Genomic DNA, 20864 nt, shown 5'->3' with positions numbered 1-20864 from the left:
CAGGCGAGTTCCTTACCTGGGAAGCGCAGACTTGCTTAAGGACATTAATTAACTTGCCAGAGGCCAGTCACTAGTCTGTCCTAGGCCTGGAGACTGATCTCATTTGGCCTGACTCCCAGCCTTTGCTCATAATCTACCTTCCTGTTTTGTAGCCTGGCACTTCCAAGGTTAGATTGCAAGTTCTCAAAAGACATGTGGGCTTTACCCCACCTCTGTTTCAAAATCTCTTATGAATCTCAAAGAATTAATCACTTGGGAGGGTCACTGTGATTTTATGATAGCATAGAATTGTTCATTTTACTTGAAGGATTTTGAAAAATCATCCATTTATCTTCTTTCAACTTTTAGAAAATATATATCAGACTGGCTTAGGGTCCATGTCCTAGAAAATGAACTGATTCAGGAGGAAGGAAAAGGACATTTAAGCAAAAGTGGAAATTATCAAGGTCCACTCTTACACAAATCCTACATGAGGCATCAGGAACAACAGATTAGGACCATTGTTCTTGAGCAAAGTGTTCCAGGGTTACACCATTCCTTTTCCAAACAATAAACTGCATCTTTGCACTGAAAGGGGATGAGGAACATCAGCACATTTCAAACTCAAACTCCTTCTTTCATTTAAAAATACTATTAACTTGTTCTTTTGGACATTGTTTTTCCATAGGTAGGTTAGGGAAACGTCTTTTAAAGAAATAGGGTTTTGTAAGTGTGGGACCCTGATTTCATCCATGGAGAAGATGGTGAAAAGAGTGAGAACACTCCTTTGCTTGTTGGGAGAGGCTGATAGTCCCACAGAGGCTCAGTTGTAGGCTGCAAACAAAAGCCATCTATCATCTACCCTGTTGCCAAGAAGGCAGCACAGGCAGAGGACATGAAAGGCTGGGAGTAATTTTTAGATATTGTTTCATGCTGCATTTTAATAGGAATAAAAGCCTTCCCAAACTTGTTGACTGGTATTTATTTTTCCCTTCCCCCATGACCTCTTTTTAGTATTCTGTAATTTATTTTTACCATTTCCAACAGAATATGCATGATCTAGTCAATTGAGGAAAGATAGCCTGAATTTGAGGAGAAGGCAATGGCACCCCACTCCAGTACTCTTGCCTAGAAAATCCCATGGATGGAGGAGCTTGGTAAGCTGCAGTCCATGGGGTCGCTAAGAGTTGGACACGACTGAGCTACTTCACTTTCACTTTTCACTTTCATGCATTGGAGAAGGAAATGGCAACCCACTCCAGTGTTCTTGCCTGGAGAATCCCAGGGATGGGGGAGCCTGGTGGGCTGCCGTCTATGATGTCGCACAGAGTTGGACACAACTGAAGCGACTTAGCAGCAGCAGCCTGAATTTGAACAACTTCTATAGCATAAATATAAATGACTTAGCATAAATTATTGCTTAAGATTGTGTTTAACTTGGGCTAGTTAGACCTCATCAAGTGTCAGTTTACTCATCTGAAGAATGGGAGTAATCAGGGTGAGGAAACAAATAGGCAATAAAGTATAGAGTATAGGCACATAGTTGGTGCTTAGTAAGTTCATTCATTAATTCAGAATATATTTGCCAGTTGCCACTATGTTCCAGGCAATGGAGATATAAAAGTGAACAAAATGTACCAAAATGCCTGCATTTGTAGAGACTTATTCATGAGTAAATGGGGGAAGGGAGATAGCTAATACATAAATTAGCAAATTAAATTATATCAAATTGTTGTTCTCGAGGGTAAAAATTTCATTAGGCTCAACCTAACATATCCATTATTGTCTCATTATAAAGTACAATTGACTCTTGAAAAATGTGTTGGTTAGGGGTGCCAATCTTCTGCACAGTGGAAAATCTGTGTATAGCTTATAGTTATAAGGCCCACTGTGATTGGGGTTCCTTCAGATCTGTGGCTTAGTATTTACTTGAAAAGAAATCTGTGTAAGTGGACCCACATGGTTCAAACCAGGTCAGCTGTATTAATAGCAGTTTCTCATCATTCGTCCATTATTTGATTGTTTCTATTATGTGATGGTGAGAGCATCCCTGTGCTGCTGCACCATTCTAGGGTGGTTGCCTGATGCGCCTTGTCAGAAAACAGCGTGTGATCTTTATGGGTCTTGACTCCTCTCACCTTAGTTTAAGTCAGTTGGAAACAGTAAGATCTAACCCTCTAAAGGGAAACTATTTGTTTCCTGTAGGAGCATATGTCTCATCAATCACTGCTGGCCTTTACAGGAGAAACCAGGAGAAAAACACAGGCCTTGCTCTTAAGCAGCTTACCCTCGAGCATCAGTGAAGATAGAATTTGTTGTCTGGAAGATCAGACCAGGCAGAAATATATCGGAGAGAGAGAAAAAATGTTACAGGGGTTCAAAAGAGGATGGACAACCATCTCGTTCAGGGATTAGGGATGGTTTCTTAGACTCTTGGCCTTTAAGGTGAACCTTTACAGATAAGAAGGTGATTGACTGCTGAGGTTGAAGTGAGCAGGAGAGGTTCACCAGGTGAATCAAACAGCGAGGGTGGTAGAGTTAAGATTAAAGACTAGGCTTTTGTACAGTGTGCAATAGAAGCTGAATAGTAGAATCACAGAGCTATGACTTACACTATGGATTATAGATTAATGTATTCATTATTTCATGCTCAGTGTTCAAGAAATATCTCATTAACTACATAGATACACATATATACTAGGTGCTACCTATGAGAAATTATACTCCAAAGGGCTATTAAATTGCTTCTCCAAGATTACCTGTTTTCAGAATTAGGACTAAGCCATGAGTCTCCATATATTCCAGTGCTTATTCCTACTCTTCAGTTATGATTTGCTTTCATCCATATCTCCATAGTCCCCAGACTCACAGCCAAGGAGTTTATAATAACTTTAGTAGATATTTGATTTCTCTAAAATATATTTTAAAGGGAAAATAGCTTGTTTTTAGACAACCGATCAGATGATGGTTTGTGAAGCATAGATTCCGATTGTGAGAGACTGGAGGCAGGGTAGTGTCTGGAATCTATTTCAGAAGTCTAGGTGAGAGCCTGTTAAGACTATTTTTTAAGCCTTTTCAAAGGAACTTAAAAAAAAAAAAACAAAAAAAAACAACCAACTATTTGTACAGAGCTTTGCAATTTGTGAAACAGTCTTTTTTATTATTAGCTTAATTTTTTTAGTATCTAGTTTTTCAAATAAGATACTAGTTTGTGATTTTATTCAATTTTATCCCCAAAATAGCCCAATGTAAGAAGTAGGGCAGGAGTTACTTTTCCCTGATTTACAGATGAGACCTTAAGCTGCTTAGTGAAAAATCACAAAACTAGAAATTAGAAGAGCTTGTCCTCATCCTGAAGGGTCCGTTTCTCTCTGGTATTTTGACATAGAAGAGCATGAATCCCTAAAATAATTGTTTTACTTTTTGGGGTATAAACTTATGTCTTTATCATGTTGGGGGCATCTGTGTTAATATACTTTTGGGTGGATAATATAACTAAATTATTAAGAGTGCAGAGATTAGAGCCATTCTGCTTAGATTCAAATCCTGATTCCACTATTTACTTGCCATGTAACCATAGGCAAATGGCTTTGCCTCTTTGTGCCTCAGTTTCTGTGTCTGTAAGATGGGAGAAAGAAAATAATGGTTATTGTGAGAGTAAGGAGTTAGTAACTATAAAGTACCACGAAGAACTATGCCAGAGTACATGGAATCACTGTCTAAGAGGGAGTTGTGCTGCTGCTGATGATATTATGCTGATTAAAGCATTAAAGGTGAGTCAGATAAGGATTAGCTGTTCTACGTGAAGCATTAGGTGTAACTTGGAAAACTGAAGTGAAAATTTTTCAACCCCCAAAGTGCAATCGCTGATAACAGACAGCATCTATTGAATGCCTGTGTGGCAGGCATTATTCTAAACTTGTTCACCTAATAGTCCTGTGAACTTAGTACTAGCATTATCCTCATTTAAAAGATGAGAAAACTGAGGTGCTGCAGTGTTAATTAAGTAAGTTGCCTAAAGAATCACCCAGTGAAGCTAGGATCCAGGCCTGTGTGCTCTGAGGCTGGAGCCTGCACTCCAAACCACTACGCAGGACTGCCTCTCAGCGAGACTCAAACGGAACAAAACCGAGTCAAGGGGCAGCAAGAGAGTTACACTGAGATCTGAACTTTGTTATTTTCACTTCCTTTTGGTCTCGATCTTGAACTCCAACACAGAAAATTTTGGCATAGAAATAGGTAGATTCTGAAAATTACCTTTCACGTTGGTAGATGAAGTTATATAGACTTCCAAACCAATGTTGCATAAAATAAAGGAAACTAAGACTTTTCAAGAAGCTAACCTGTGCCAGGCATTTTCTTACTGGTTATTTTATTTAACCCAATGATGCACCTGTTATTAGCCCTACTCTGTGGAAAAGATACTGAGGTTAAGAGATGGCAAGTTTTTTTCCTCAGATCTCACGGCTGGAATAATATGGTTGGGACTCAAACTCAGTTCTCTTTGCTTCTAAACCCCATCTTCTTGTCACTTTATAGTTCTCATAACCTTCCTTGGAACATCAGATATATCACTGTGTGATCTATTTTCAAACAATAAATATTAATTGACTTTTCCAACGAGTCATCTGTTCACATCAGATGACCAAAAGACTGGAGCTTCAGCTTCAGCATCAGTCCTTCCAGTGGATATTTAGGGTTGATCTCCCTTAAGATTGCCTGGTTTGATCTCCTTGCTGCCCAAGGGACTTTCAGGAGTCTTCTCCAGCACCACAGTTCCAAGGCATCTATTCTTTGGTATTACCTTTTTTATGGTCGAGCTCTCACAACTCTTCGTGACCACTGGGAAAACCATAGCCTTGACCAAACGTACCTTTGTTGGCAAAGTAATGTCTCTGTTTTTCAACACATTTCTAGGTTTGTCATAGCTTTCCTGCAATCATCTTCTGATTTCATGGCTGAAGTCACTGTCCGCAGTGATTTTGGAGCCCAAGAAGAGAAAATCTGTTACTACTTCCACCTTTTCCCCTTCTATTTGCCATGCAGTAATGGGGCTGGATGCCATGATTTAGTTTAGTTTAGTTTTTTTTTTTTTTTTTTTGGAGAAGGCAATGGCACCCCACTCCAGTACTCTTGCTTGGAAAATCCCATGGACCGAGGAGCCTGGTAGGCTGCAGTCCATGGGGTTGCTAAGAGTAGGACACAACTGAGCGACTTCACTTTCACTTTTCACTTTCATGCATTGGAGAGGAAATGGCAACCCACTCCAGTGTTCTTGCCTGGAGAATCCCGTGGACGGGGGAGCCTGGTGGGCTGCCGTCTATGGGGCTGCACAGAGTTGGACACGACTGAAGCGACTTAGCAGCAGCAGCAGCAGCAGCAGTTTTGTTTTTTTAATATATAGTCTTAAGCCAGCTCTTTCACTCTCCTCCTTCACCCTCCTCAAGAGGCTATTTAGTTCCTCTTCACTTTCTGCCATTAGAGTGGTATCATCTGCATATCTGAGGTTGTTGATGTTTCTCCCACCTATCCTGATTCCAGCTTGTAACTCAGCCAGCCCTGTGTTTCTCATGATGTGCTTAAAGTATAGGTTAAATGAACAGGGTGACTGCGGACAGCCCTGTCATACTCCTTTCTTGATCTTGAACCAGTCACTTGTTCCATACAGGGTTCTAACTGTTGCTTCTTGACCCGCATACAGGTTTCTCAGGAGACAGGTAGGATGGTCTGGTATTGCTGTCCCTCTAAGAGCTTTTCACAGTTTATCATCATCCACGCAGTCAAAAGCTTTAGTGTAGTTGATGAAACAGAGATAAATGTTTTTCTGAAATTCCCTTGCTTTCTCTATAATCCAGCAAATGTTGGCAATTTGAACTCTAGTTTCTCTTCCTTTTCTAAACCCAGCTTGGACATCTAGAAGTTCTTGGTTCACATGATGTTGAAGCCTAGCATGCACGATTTTAAATATAACCTTACTAGCATGGGAGATGAGTACAATTGTCTGATGGTTAGCACATTCTTTGGATCTCTAATCTTGTCTCATTCTATAGTTTTCTTCCTTGATATAAAACTAATTTACATTTTTTTTTTGTTCTTGTCTGTCTCCTTTTCCACATTGTTACAGAGACTAATAGCCAGTAAAATGATTTCAAAGTTACTTCCTTACAACAAAATAATAAAAAGACAACTCAGTTGAAAGATAGGTAGGATCTAAATAGACAGTTTTCCATACAAATGGCCAATAAGCACATAAAAAGATGGTCAACTTCATTAACCATTAGAGAAATGCACATCAAAAACCACTATGAGATACCACTTCATACCTGCTAGGAGACAATAAATAAATACACAGATAATACAAGTGCTGACAGGGATTTGGAGAAATTGGAACTCTCCTATATTGCTTGTAGAAATGTAAAATGACACAGCCAGTTTGGAAAATGGTTTGTAGTTCCTCAAAATAGTAAACAGAATTACCATGTGACCCAGCAGTTTTACCCTTAAGTATGTACCTAAGAGAAATGAAACTATATAACACAAAAAAACTTGTACACAAATGTTTACAGCAGTATTATTAATAGTAGCCTCAAAATAGACACAACCCAAATGTCCACCGGCTGCAAGTGTGCATGCTAAGTCACTGCAGTCGTGTCCAACTCTTTGCAACCCTGTGGACTGTAGCCCACCAGGTTCCTCTGTCCATGGGATTTCTCCAGGCAAGAATACTGGAGTGGGTTGTCATACCCTCCTCCAGGGGATCTTCCCGACCCAGGTATCAAACACAGACTCTTATGTCTCCTGCATTGGCAGGCAGGGTCTTTACCACTAGTTCCACCTGGGAAGGCCTGGTATACTCACAATGGATGCCCTTATTTAGTAGTGAAAGATAAAGAGGTACTGATACATAATGCTACAATAATAAAAATCAATAGAGACAGAAAGTAAATTAGTGGTTGCCTATGTCTGAAGGATGGGTAATGATCCTAATGGGTACAGGGATTCTTTCAGAGATTATGAAATGCTCTAAACTTCTATTGTGATGACACTTGTACAATTCTGAATGGTAAAACCATTGTATTGTACACTGTAGATGGGTAAATTTTATGATATGTTAATTATGTCTCAATAAAGATGTTTTTAAAATTACAGGAGGAAGAAGAAAGGGGGAAGACAGAAGATAGACATTCCACAAACTAAAATCAAATCAGAAATTTAAAAAAATATATATTTATTGGGCTGTTCCAGGTCTTAGTTGCAGCACGCAGGATCTTTGCTTTTTGTTGTGGCATTTAGGGTGTATTTAGTTGTGGCATGTGGGATCTTCATTGCAACATGCAAACTCTTAATTGTGGCATGTGGGATCTGGTTCCCTGACCAGACTGAGCCCAGGCCACCTGCATTGGGAGCTTGGAGTTTTAGCCACTGGACCACCAGAGAAGTCCCTCAAATCAGAAATATTATTCTAAGCAAGCTCTAGACCGGAAATTCTGTGATTCTGTTAAATAACTGTAATATGATCCCATGCAAGGAGCTTTTCATGTATAATCTCGCCACCTTTTGGAACTTTTTGCAAGTGTTTAATAATCTGCACCCTAACAGAAGGAGCTTGACTTCTTTGTCCATCAGAATTAAAGCCTGAGTTTATTTTCGTACATTCTTGTGTTTGGCCCATTGCGGCACTCTGTGCTGGTTCCTGGGAAGATACTACTGAAGGTAAACAGACGCAGTCTCTCTTCTTGTGATGCTTACAGTCTTCTTAGGACAGTGACATCATGTAATGTTACAAATAGATTGAAATCTAAACGTTGATCAAAGCCAAGAACAAGAGGTGTTTAGTGCTAAGAGAGCATATTATAGGGGGATTTGACCTTCCTGGGGAGGTCTCTTCCAGGGAAAACTGAACTGAGATCTGAAGGAGAAGCTGGTGCTCCCTGACAGTGGGAGAAAGAAGAAACAAAGGCGGGAGCTAGGCAACCTTAGAGCCACAGTGGGTCTGGAAAACTGACATTCTCAACATTCATGGTTGCCAGAACTGGTGAGGTGGGAACTAAACTGGAGCGGATGACAAGAACCAGGCCACTCTGATGAGATGGTCTCTCCGCTTACGGCAGAGGGAAGCCACGGGGGGCTTTGGAGGGGACTCTAAACTGTAGTTGAACTGTAGTGAGTGATCAGATTGGACAGCGGCCAGCATGGTTGCTGATGGTCTGGCTGGGAGTTTACTGCAGCAAAAGCAGTGGCAGTCTGGGAGAGATGGCGGCGGCAGGACAGAGTCTCATATTCTGTCTTTGCAAAAATTGTAATAAAATAAACAGCAAGGTAATATATGTGTTTACCAGGTATATTCCACAGAGTTGCCAGTCAAAGAATTTGCCTTTCTTGCTCCCAGTATGCAAACCTACTGCTGTACGTGTGCTTTAAAGCTTTCCTCTGAATGCAGGTTTAAAGCTATTAAAATGGCAATTGTTACACCATCTGGGTCTTGAGAACAAGCATCATCCCAGGGCTTGGCCAGCAGCCCATGATAACCCTGCTAGGAAATGCCCCCAGCAGATGTGCCTGGCATTCCTGCCGCGTTTTATGACAGTGCTTAGCAACACTGCAGTCTGCGTGTCAAGTGATCCCTGTCCTTACAGACCTGGTTCATGTCCAGCAGCATCAAGAACACTTAGATGTTTCAGAATTTTTCAAAATGTCTAGATTTTTTTCAAGCTGTCTGCAGGGTTTGTCTTTACTATTGTCTTTCATTATGAAACGTAATTTCTGATTCTTAGAACAAGAATAGACGATTGAGAGGAGTATTACAATCAACTCAAAGTGCATTCCAACTATAGTTTCTCTGTGGAGATTTTAGAATTTACAGGGTAGCAAGATGCCTGGGGAAGTATGAATTGTTTCTGAATTAACTATCATTAACCTAAATGGGCTGTGACATGGAAATTCACACTCAGCTGACAGTACATTTTACCATTTCAAGTCCCCACCAGCCAGAATAGCAGCATCTTAGGAACACTTTTTACTCTTTACCTTGGTGCACTTGATCTGTATAAAATTTTCAAACATGCTTATTGAAAAATCAGTGTTGAGTGTTATAAATAATACCCATATCCCCAAATGGCCTGATAGTACTTTCTTTTGCAGATTAAAAAGATGGTCAAATAAAATCATGGGCTCTGATATCTGAACAAACATGAATTTCCCCACCAGCCTTCACTAGCTCTGACCTAGAAAGTGACTTATTCTGTCTTCATTTCTTCATTGAAAAATGGGGGTGTGGGGGGAGGAGGCTGGTCATTTTGTCCTGTGAAGATCGAGTGTGACTTTATATGTGAAACCCTTAATAATGCTTGGCATGCAGAAAGGCTCAGTAAATGTAGCTATTGTTAACACCAGGTTTTGTCTATATAAAATCTAGGTGTGCTAGAACCCTCATTTTTCATACACATTTCCTGAGAATCTGTGATGCGTCAAACTCTAGGAATGTAGAGATAAGATATCGTTCATCCAGGAGTTCACCACCTTAGGTCTAATGCAAAGGTTACAAGCTGCTTGTCAGGATATATTAAAGATCCTTGTTTCTGTTTTCTACTGAAAATGGACCAGCATTCCAAGCTGCCCTTTTCATCAATTATTCACTTCGAGTTTATTTCACTCCCTACCTTTCTACCATTCTTTAACCCTAGCCTGCTTCCCATCACCTGTAAGTACCTGAGTACCTACATCATCCCCATCACCTGTGAGTACCTGAGGCTGCATCCCAGATCTACAAGCTGTGGTCAGGTGCGTGGGCCTGGCAGAAAGTGAAAGCTGAGAAATAGGCAGAAGCTGTTGGTGGAGAGCTGTGTGGACTAGGAGAAACGGCTTAATACCTTTGAGGTGTTTTTTAAAGGGAGATTATAATGATGAGATCAGCCTATTGATAAGGTCATTTTGAGCTTATTTGTGAAGAATCTGATAGAAAAGGTCAAAACTGAAGACAAAGAGTTAAAAAGCCGTTAGAGTAAAATGAGATGAAAGTTGATAGTGACCTAAACTAGGGGATCTGTTAGTGAGTGGTGATTTTCAGTAAATACAGGAGTTAGAATTGACAGGACTCCGTGATTGTGTGAATGATTGTGTGAATGTCAAAACTGAGGAAGAGGAGTGATGCAAAGACTCTCCTATTACAGCGTGGGTAGCCAGCTGGCTGGGTGGATGCCGTTCACTGACCGAAGAAAGAGGAAGGGAATTCCCTGGTGGCCCAGTGGGTTAGGATTCGGCGGTTTCATTGTTATGGCATCCCTGGTCCTGGATCTTAGTTCCAGATCCTGCCTGCTGTGCAGAGTGGCCATATAAATAGGGTGAAAAAAGAAGAGGAGGAGAAGCAGATTTGCAGGGAAAGATGATTTGTTCTGTCTTGTCCACTGAGTTTTAAGTCTCTTTGTAAGACAGAAAACTGTTATTTAATAATTATTTATTAGTACCTCTCCCTGTAATAGACACTTGAAAAGATTATCTCATTTATCCCAACAAAAGCAGTAGTAGTAATAATAATATGACCCATTTTTGCTGAGCACTTATCATTTGTTAGGAATGAACACAGTGTATTATCTCCATCCTCCCCACAATAAAGCATCATTACTTCCATTTTGCAGACCAGGGACCTGAGTATCCGAGATGCTGAGTCATTTGCTCAAAGGTTTAGGGGCAGAAAGTGCCACAGTAAGGATTCAAAGCAGTATGTGTTTGACTCATGGGCCTGACTCATGCTACACTGCCTCTCTAAGAGGTGTCTGGTATCAACCCATGAAGAAGCTGAAGTTTAGAGAAGTCTTATTTGTCATAGAGCATATAATCTAACTAGAACACTAGGATCTGACCACAGTTGACCCCAAAGTCCAAGCTTTCTTCTTTATCCAGATAATACTAAAGAATTTTTAATTAGACCCACATGGATCTGTGACAGTGTTTACTGGTCAGTGGGTAATATGAAAAATAATAATCACATGGAGAGTTCTTCATAAAGCTAAATTTATTTGATTTAAAGGACTGTCCTTTAAAACTGTGTTCTAGCTAACTTTTTAGTGTAAAAATGGCTCTTCCTACAGGACATTATGGTGGTAATATCTGGTGGCAGTTGTGGGGAAAGGACCTGACTAAGTTGAACCCTCTTAAATCACTGATATTTGACCATTTTTTGACTCATAAAATAGCAAATCCATATGCTCCAACCTAATATTTCTATGCTCTCAATTACTTGCCCCCCACAGAAGGTAACTCTGTAACTCCAAAATTCTTTTGAAAAATTTCTGGTCTGTGAAAGCCCCAAATCTAAGAAAATCTACTTTGCTTCATATCGTGTCCTTGAAATCAGGAATACTTTGCAAATGATTCAATGGAAGCAGACAAAGACAGAGATTAGTAAAAGCTGGCTTCAGTTTTAAACCTGGCTAACTGGGAGGTTAATGTTGTCACTAATTAAAAAAAAAAAAGGAAAAGCATAACAAAGAAACAGACTTATGGGAGAAGGTAAGGAGTTCAGTGTGGAATTTTAAAGAAATAATATACCCCTGTATCAGGTTCAGTTCATCAATTTTGACTGCTGCGCTTGATTAAAAATTATTCCTAAGTACTTTTGAAGTGCTGGCATCCAAGATTGGAAAAAAAATAGTTTAAAATGTGTTTCTGATGATTATAGGCTTCTTCTTAAGTCTTCTGTATCCAGGCTGGAATTCTCAGGTGTAATACCCTGCTCATTTTTAAAGCAAGATCTTAAACTATCTGCTTAAAATCCATTTTTATCCCGTTTGCTCTCCATCAAGAACTGCAGGATTTCTAGTTTGGCTCTGGACGCTGAAGCCACTGTGTGAACACTGTTCTCTGTTTCAGATCCAGGATGAAAACAGCATCTATAGCAGGAGTGTAGCGTTTCCTATAGGAGAATTTCTGTGAGTCAGCATCAGCCTCTCTCTTGTGACAGTATGCAAATTACCAATGGCAGCGCTCAAACGCATTCACGTGTGTGGCATTTTCACAGCTCATCGTACTCTATGTCTTGTATTTCTGAAATCACTTGAGATTTGCCTACATGATAAATTTCCCTTTCCTAGTAATAAAAAAAAAGACTATATCTGCAGTCAAGTCTACTTCTTGTGCAAAAGTCACAAGAGAAAACCTTTGGTCTTTTCACTCTTTTCTCTTCCCCTCTGCATTGTAATGAAGATAATACAGAGATGTGAAGTAACCTCACAAACTCAAAGACAGTAGAGATATAGATACACATTTTTAACACAGATTCACTTCTTGGACATCTGCTAGCTTTCGTTCACTCCCATGCGATTTAATGGCCTGCTGTGGAGACTTGTTACTCAACTTCGAATTTCATCTTGCCAGAAAGGAAGCTATTGCTTACCAGATATTTCTAAATTGAGAAAGTAATCTTTTTTATTTTTTTAAAGATTTTTTCTTTGATGTGGACCATTTTAAGGTCTTTATTGAATTTGTTACAATACTGCTTCTGTTTGATCTTTTTTTATTTGTTTGTTTTTTTGGCCTTGAGGCATGTGGGAGCCTGAAGGGCTACAGTCCACAGGGTTGCACAGAGTTGGACATGACTGAAGTGACTTAGCATGCACACATGCCTGTAGAATCTTAGCTCCCTGACCAGGGATCGAACCTGCACCCCTTGCATTGGAAGGCAAAGTCTTAGTCTCTGGACCACCAGGAAAGTCCTGAGAAAGTAATCTTATAATCATAATTATTTAGCAAGCATGAGGGGCCCAGAGAAGCTCTCAGTTGTGACAGCGCAGAGCCCTGAACTCATACTTTCTTTCCCGTGACTGCTGCTCCACCATCTGAATCCCAGAGCTTCTCAGAAGTGTAGTGGTGTTTCTTGTGAAGTTTTCATTTCTCTGTGCATGCATGCTCAGTTACATCAGTCGTGTCTGAGTCTTTGCAGTCCTATAGACTATGGCCAGCCAAGCTCTTCTTGTCCTTGGGATTCTCCAGGCAAGAATACTGGACTGGGTTGTCATTTCCTCCTCCAAGTTATCTTCCCAACCTAGGGACTGAGCCTGTGTCTCCTGTGTCTCCTGCATTGCAGGCAGATTCTTTACCTACTGAGCCACCTCTTGCTTGCTTGCTAAGTCGCTTCAGTCGTGTCCAACTCTGTGCGACCCCATAGACGGCAGCCCACCAGGCTCCCCCATCCCTGGGATTGTCCAGGCAAGAACACTGGAGTGAGTTGCCGTTTCCTTCTCCAATGCATGAAAGTGAAAAGTGAAAGCAAAGTCGCTCAGTCATGTCCGACTCTTAGCAACTCCACGGACTGTAGCCCACCAGGCTCCTCCGTCCATGGGATTTTCCAGGCAAGAGTACTGGAGTAGGGTGCCATCACCTTCTCCGGAGCCACCTCTGGGGAAGCCTTATTAGCGAACATAATTTTAAGATCCTATAATCTAAAACTTATGTTGATTATCTTATTTTTCAAAGAAAGCAGTCAATAAGCAAGTTTGTATTGAAGTTCTGTTATATCCCCAGCACTGTGAGAGCCACAGGGCATATCACAGTGAGCAGGACACATAGGTCTTGCCTTCAGAGCTTTCAGAATTTCTGAGAATGATGGAAGCTAATGCTGTCACTGCATTTACTATGTGCTCTAAAAGGCATCGTTCTAAGTGCGTGACTTCGTGTTTCATATTAGGTGAATCCTATTACTATCCCCAGTTTATAGATCAGGAAACTGAGGCTCAGAGACACACAACTAGTAAGTATCACAGGCAGGATCTGAAAGTGAAGTGAAGTTGCTCAGTCCTGTCCGACTCTTTGCAATCAGGCAGGACCTGAATCTGATTTTAAATAACTTGGTGTTGGTGAGTACTATTGAAGGGGGAATTAAGATGCTGTGGGACCTTTTGCTAATGTGATTTCACTTGATCAGGTAATTAGATGAGTGAGTAGGAATTAGGGTGGGACTGATCTAGGTAAAAACTCATGTCTTTAGTCTGTTGTCTTATGCTCAGTTCACTTCATCTTCATTTAGGTACCTATTGGCTACAGGTTGTTTTTGTATAACTGAAGGCAGGGATGGTTGGAAGCAGAGGCCTGGTGCTGACAGAGGTGATTCTGCACATTTGTCTGACTCTTCTCAGCTTCAGACCTGCTTCCTCAGCACTGTGGGAGCACAGCTATTCCCAGCACCTAAGCCTCTCTGCTAGAAAGGGGCTGACTCTCTGCCTTTGGGTTCACTTTTGTTCCTGTGTGGTTTGAGTGTCCACACTTGGACCAGTCATGTGGCCAGACAGACAGGCCTGTTGAGTAGCCATCTTGGGGACAGAAGTCAACCAGTTTTGGTGACTGTAAGCTGAACATCAGTCCCATTATTCTCTATTATTTAGGATGTTCCCAGTGTTGCTTTCTATGTCCACCCCTCCGAAGCGCCTGCTCTAGATCAGAGTGATTTACCTGGCCCACCAAGCATTTCGTTTTAGGAACTCATTGGCTGTGCTGAATGTGTCACGGAATGTGTCATGTCGGTTTGTTTCATGAAGATCTTTCTGCTTTCCTTCCTCAGTTTTCTTACTTAGAGGTCCCCTGTGCAAAGTCAACACCGTAGAATGTCCCAGAACCTCATCTTTGAAGGCACTAAGATCTCCCTTGGTGCTGTAGTTGGGAAATTAGTGGTGGTGGTGTTTGTTTAGTCGCTATGTCGTGTCTGACTCTTGTGACCCCATGGACTGTAGCCCGCCAGGCTCCTCTGTCCGTGGGATTCTCCAGGCAAGAATACTGGAGTGGGTTGCCATTTCCTTCTCCAGGGAAATTAATAAGTTCTAAATTCATATGTAAACATGAAGGAAAGTGACTCACCTGAGGTCAGTGTAGTGGCTAATGCCATGAGTTTTGTTTTTCATGCCCAGGCTCATAATAAGCAGGTATGGCTTGTTCTGACTTAACTCTAAAATGAAACCTCTGTGTTAAGGCTGACTCCTGGGGATCTTGTATGAGTTGTTGGGAGGAGGTGAGCCCTTTCCCTGCCCCTGTGGTTTACCCCTTGGTTAAGGCAGGGACTCTGGAGCAAGATGATCAGTTCTGACTCAGTGTATACTTCAGATTCTCAGTACTTCAGCTATGAAATGAGGATGATGAAAGTACCGAACACATAGGTCTGTTTGTACATTGACGTCTCAACGTACATGTAGCCCACCTGACTTGGTAATTGGCAACTGTGCTCCTTAGGTTCTGGTGGTTCTTTTATCCCCATCATGTGCTGGCTCCATACCTTGGACCAGAGGTTTAAGGGTAATAAGTATAAGAAATGGGACATTGTGGTGGACCAGATGCTTTTCAGAGCTCTGCTTTCATCCTTTCACACTTCTGAGGAGAAGACAAGAGAAAGGGAAGGAAACCAATACCTCTCTAGTACTTGCTACCTGCCACATACCTTCACACACATATCATTCAGTTGTAATTCAGTGTTTCCATCATTAGTTCTCTAGTATTTGTTTCACCAGATGTATACATCTCATATGTACAAGACCCCATTAGTCTTTTCTCATACCACTGAGCAGATGCTCAAGCGTGTGTTGAATTCAACCTTGATTGCAACCCTTTATTTAGGTAGCAGTTACTGCATTCTTACTGTTGGGAGAAATGAAGATTTCTAAGCACTTTGTTGTTGCTCACTCACTAAGTTGTGTCCGACTCTTTGCGACCCTATGGACTGCAGCACACCAGGCTTCCCTTTCCTTCACTGTCTCCTGGAGTTTTCTCAAACTCATGTTCATTGTGTCAATGATGCCATCCAACCGTCTCATCCTGTGTTGACCCCTTCTCCTCTTGCCTTCAATCTCCTGCTAATAGGTAGTGGAAACAATCTGAACCCAAATTTTTTTGGCTGCTAGTCCAGTGCCCTTTCTTTTTATTTAAAAGTGCAAATGATGAGGGCAAGTTCTGAGAAACTAGTAGTACCTCTGTGTGTATGCATAGTTGCTTAGTTGTGTCTGACTCTGCAACCCCATGGACTGTAGCCCTCCAGGCTCCTTGGTCCATGTAATTTTCCAGGCAAGACTACTAGAGTGAATTGCCATTTCCTATTCCAGGGGACCTTCTTGACCCAGGGGTTGAACACACACCTCCTGCATTGGCAGGCAGATTCTCTACCACTGAGCCACCTGGGAGCCCAGAAATGAAAGTGAAAGTGTTAGTTGCTCAGTGGTGTCTGACTCTTTGTGACTCCATTAACTGTAGCCTACCAGGCTCCTCTGTCCCTGGAATTCTCCAGGCAAGAATACTGGAGTGGGTGAGTGGGTAGCCATTCCCTTCTCCAGGGTATCTTCCTGACCCAAGGGTCAAACCCAGGTCTCCTACATTGCAGGTAGATTCTTTACCATTTGAGCCACCAGGGAAGCTCCCAAGGTGAAAGTGTTAGTCATTCAATTGTGTCCGACTCTTTGCAACCCTATGGAGTGTAGCTCACCAGGCTATTCTGTCCATGGAATTCTCCAGGCAAGAATACTGGAGTGGATTGCCATGCCCTCCTTCAGGGTATTTTCCCAACTGAGGGACTGAACCCAGGAGTCCTGCATTGCAGGCAGATTCTTTACCATCTGAGCCACTAGGGAAGTTCAGTACCTCTGTATAGTGCCTCTATGTCATATGCAAATTGGGTTTTAAAGTGTTCAGTAGGGAAGTCAGCTTCTTTGTCACACTGCTGGTTAATCTGGTTTTAAGCGAAGATAGCACTGCAGACTGCTCTATCGTTTTCAGTAGAGGCACTTTCTGCTCTCCCAAAATGCTAGATGTGCTCTTCCAGTGGTAGATTCCGCTGGAAGGAATAACACCAGTAGTTTCCATTTATAAGACAGTTTAGAACTCCTCTTCTGAGAATTTCCATGAGCACCATTTATTGACTTTCCAATGTCTTTCTCCTCTTTGTTCAACTGTGATCCTTTAAAGCAGAGGCCACAGGGTCACCTTCACTGTGTGTTCTTCTTTCAGGACTGGCTCTGAAATCTACCCAGATGCATTCAAGGTTTAAGTTCCTGAACTTTGATTCATTTAACACTAGCCCTTTATCAAGCTCATGTTCTATTCTGCCATATGTTCAAGAAGAAAATAAGACAAAATCAATTATATTAGTATATTAATTCATGTATATGAAATCTAGAAAAATGGCACGGATGAACCTATTTTCAGGACAGAAATAGAGAAGCAAACATAGAGAACAGGCTTTGGACACAGTTTGAAGGGAGAAGGGGAGGGTGGGATATATATGTCCGACTCTTTGGGACCCCATGGACTATAGCCTGCCAGGCTCCTCCATCCATGGGATTCTCCAGGCAAGAGTACTGGAGTGGGGTGCCATTTCCTTCTCCAGAGGATCTTCCTAACCCAGGGATCAAACCTGGGTCTCCCGCATTGTTGGCAGATGCTTTATTGTCTGAGCCACCAGGGAAGTCCTATATATATATACAGTACCATTTGTAAAGTAGATAGTCAGTGGGAAGCTGCTGTATAGGCACAGGGAGCTCAACCTGGAGCTCTGTAACAACCTAGAAAGGTGGGATGGAGTAGAGGGTAGGGGGGAGGTTCAAGAGGAGGGGACATACATATATTTGTGATTGATTCTCACTGTTGTATGGCAGAAGCCACCACAATATTGTAAAGCAATTATCCCCCAGTTAAACATTTTAAAAAATAGTGATAAAATTAATTGGTCATACTGTTAAGGGGCACCATGCTGGGGCTCAAGGAAGAATTAAAGGATGAGGTAATTTTAAAATTCATTTTGTCACATAATCTGTTTAAGAGTAAAGTTTAAAAAAAGAAAAAAAAGCCAGAAATGAGGAAAAGAGTTCTAGGATCTTTCTGCCATATGGGGGGAAAAAGAGAAAATCTAAATGAGAGATAGTTATGGTCCTAAAAAATAAGTTACAGGTAGGCAGCTAGTGATACTCACAGTCATCCAGGACTCCTAGGCTGTAGTCTCAGAATATTATGTGGTGGGGTTAAATCTCTCAGGTTAGAAGCTAATAGGGAATTAAGGAGACAAAATGAAATTATAACCTAATCTAGTAATAATGAATGACTGGGCATAATCTGATCATTATATATGGTGTAGTTACAAATCTGATGGGACCCTGTTGAAGAAAGAGTATGTCAGTATGTCCAGAGAAAAAACCAGAGTGGGGACTGGGGTGGGAGTTTCAGATAATACGCCAGCACTCCCCGAAGGAGAAAATGTCCTGTCCAGGTACCTGTTTTCACCAACCCTAAAACAGAGTTAGGAATGTGGGTTTATTATAGGTTGGCTTCATTCACTATCATCATTAGCATCTTTATTAAACACTTGCTATTTGCCAAGTACCATGCTAAGTGCTTTTCATGTATTGCTCCGTTTAATCTTTTCAACATCCCTACTGTGTAACTACTCTTATTTTTTCCCATTTTGTATATGAAGAAACTCAGGCTTAGAGAGGTCAGGTAACCTGATCAGGATTTCAGAACTTTTAAGTTCAGGAGCTAGGGTCACAAACTCCTAACACTCTACTCTACAAGTCCCACCTTTCTTCTCATCTTGAGATAGCTTAACCACCTGCCAACTGTGTGCTTGACCTCTCCCCCTGGATGCCTCTCAGACATTTACCAAGGGCTAGAGTAAACCCATGGGTGGCGCAGTGGTAAAGATTGTGCCTGCCAGTGCAGGAGACGTAAGAGACACAGATTCGATCCCTGGATCAGGAAGATACCCTGGAGGGGGAAATGGCAACCCACTCCTGTATTCTTGCCCGGAAAATCCCATGAACAGAGGCGCCTGGTGGGCTACAGTCCATGGGGTCACAAAGAGTCAGACCCGACTGAACACACACATTGTTGTTGTTAGAGTAAACCTATCCTTTCTCCTATCCAAATCAGTCTCTCTCCATGTTCCCTGCTTGACCAAACAAAATGCATGAGTTCATGCCTTTGAGTAAACCATCATATGATAATTTCCCCTGTAAATTGCCCGTAAAAAAAGGATGATGGGGGAGCAGAGATAAGCATTCCGCTCAGTTAATCGCTGTTATCATTTATTTCAATTAATTGTACTTTTAACTATGCATCACTTTCACATATGTTTTGATACTTTGCATCTCTCTCAGGTCTGAAGTCCACATTTCTCCATGGAGCTCTGACTAACATATCTTTTATCTCTCAGTGTCTTTAAAGAGTGTGCTTTTTTGCCTTCAATCGGATATCTTAAGGGGAAAGAAATTCTAATATCAGGACTAGAAACTTGAAAGGATTGAACACTCAGTGTAAATATAGATATGGGGATTACTGGCATGACAGCAGAAGAAAAACCTCTGGCTGAAATGACCATAAGAAGATACCTGATAGGCTTAAAGGCTGACAGATCTGAAAGGACCAAAAAAGCATTCGGAAATGACAAGCTGCATTCGTTTCTGAGAGTTATTACGGGTGGTTGAATAAAACTTTTCAGCCTGGTGTGTCATTTTTGGTAGTAACTTGAAGCCCCATTAAATGGTGCTTGACTGCTGACATTGGAGAGGGCAGTTGACCCCTGTAATGCTGGTAACTGGCCTTATCTTTTATGTTTCAGGAAGACGTCTCCCAGGTGGTTGGTCAAGGTGTGGTGGCAGGTCAGCAAAAGGCCCTGGAATGTCCAACTGACAGTGTACGTAACTGACGCTTTAGGTTGCTCTACTGGGATGGTATGAATTATGATGATGGGCTCCAAAAGAAAAGGAGATGGTTATAATGAAATCTGATCCGTTATTACTTGGCAGGAAGCTATGATGTGTCTACCAACCTGACGACAGTCCGCAGCTATACCACCTGTTCTATGCAGGGTGTGCACAGAGGATATTTGGAAATATCTCTGTTGTGTCCCTCTACCAACACCCTAAGGAAGTTTCTGAAAGTGAGGCATCTCTGAAAACACACTTACACCTAAATTCTGAGGGCCTCGCAATGTCCTACATAATGTCATGAATAAAAATTTTAAGAGGAAGAATTTATAGTTTTGTAGAAATACAAATGTAAGAACAAATGTTTCTTGTATGTATAGCTTTTCTTCTTAAAAAAAAATATAAATTTCTGTCAAACGTTTGTACTTTTGTCATTGTAGAACTTTTTTGTGCGCTAAAGTTTACATTATTACTATATTAACTAGTTTTATGTTTAAGGAACTATAGATTACCAGAGTTTACAGGAAATATATGATATTTCAAACCTTACCAAAGAAAACGCCTTTGTAAAGTATCCCAAATTGTATGCCAGAAACCTAAATAAAAACAAATAGGTGTAGAAAGAACCTTAAAAATAAGATTCAACTGAAAAAAATTTAGTTCAACTGAAAACTGTAAGGAATTAAAAAAAAATTAGAACCAGATTTTTTTTTAAAAACTTAGGTAATGTATTTGCAAATACAATTAATGTGATAGTACTTTCTATATTTCCACCTGTCTCAAGACACATATCAAGCATCTCTAAAATTTTATAACCCATAGAATTTTAGAACTTGGGTGAATCCTATACATCCTCTGGCTTTTCTTTTCCCTGTTGAAAAATGAGCACTTAAATATTTAAAACATTCTCCTTTGGGAAAGTGATGATAACCCTTTTCTGTGGCTGCAGAAGAGAAATGGCTCAGAGACCAGTGGCCAACATCTTCAGTGAAGCTGTGTCAGCTCATCATAAAGAACTTCCCCACCATTTGAGCTGTTCCACAATGGAATAGATTCCTTGTGGAAATGGAATTTTTCATCCCTGAAGGTTTTCAATCAGAAACTGGCTGATCATTTATTACTATGTTATCAAAGGACATAAAAACAGTAATAGCTATTATTAACTGAACTCCTAAGTTGATCTTGAAATAATGATAGGTTTATTTATGCACTTTTCAA

The 20864-nt window shown here is 41.0% G+C and overlaps 1 protein-coding gene across 4 annotated transcripts in view; it reads left to right on the top strand.

Annotated features, from left to right (window-relative positions):
• Window positions 1-20864, top strand: part of PATJ (PATJ crumbs cell polarity complex component) — a 387741-nt gene that overhangs the window by 280587 nt on the left and 86290 nt on the right. For all 4 annotated transcript variants that reach the window (XM_070367927.1, XM_070367930.1, XM_070367929.1 and 1 more), the window contains exon 32: window positions 19559-19633. In XM_070367927.1, coding sequence (XP_070224028.1) covers window positions 19559-19633 — 75 coding nt within the window. The remainder of the gene's footprint in view (window positions 1-19558; window positions 19634-20864) is intronic.

The sequence above is a fragment of the Bos mutus genome, chromosome 3 (assembly GCF_027580195.1).
Source record: "Bos mutus isolate GX-2022 chromosome 3, NWIPB_WYAK_1.1, whole genome shotgun sequence".
NCBI lineage: Eukaryota > Metazoa > Chordata > Mammalia > Artiodactyla > Bovidae > Bos > Bos mutus.
This window is presented reverse-complemented; position numbering and strand designations above follow the sequence as displayed.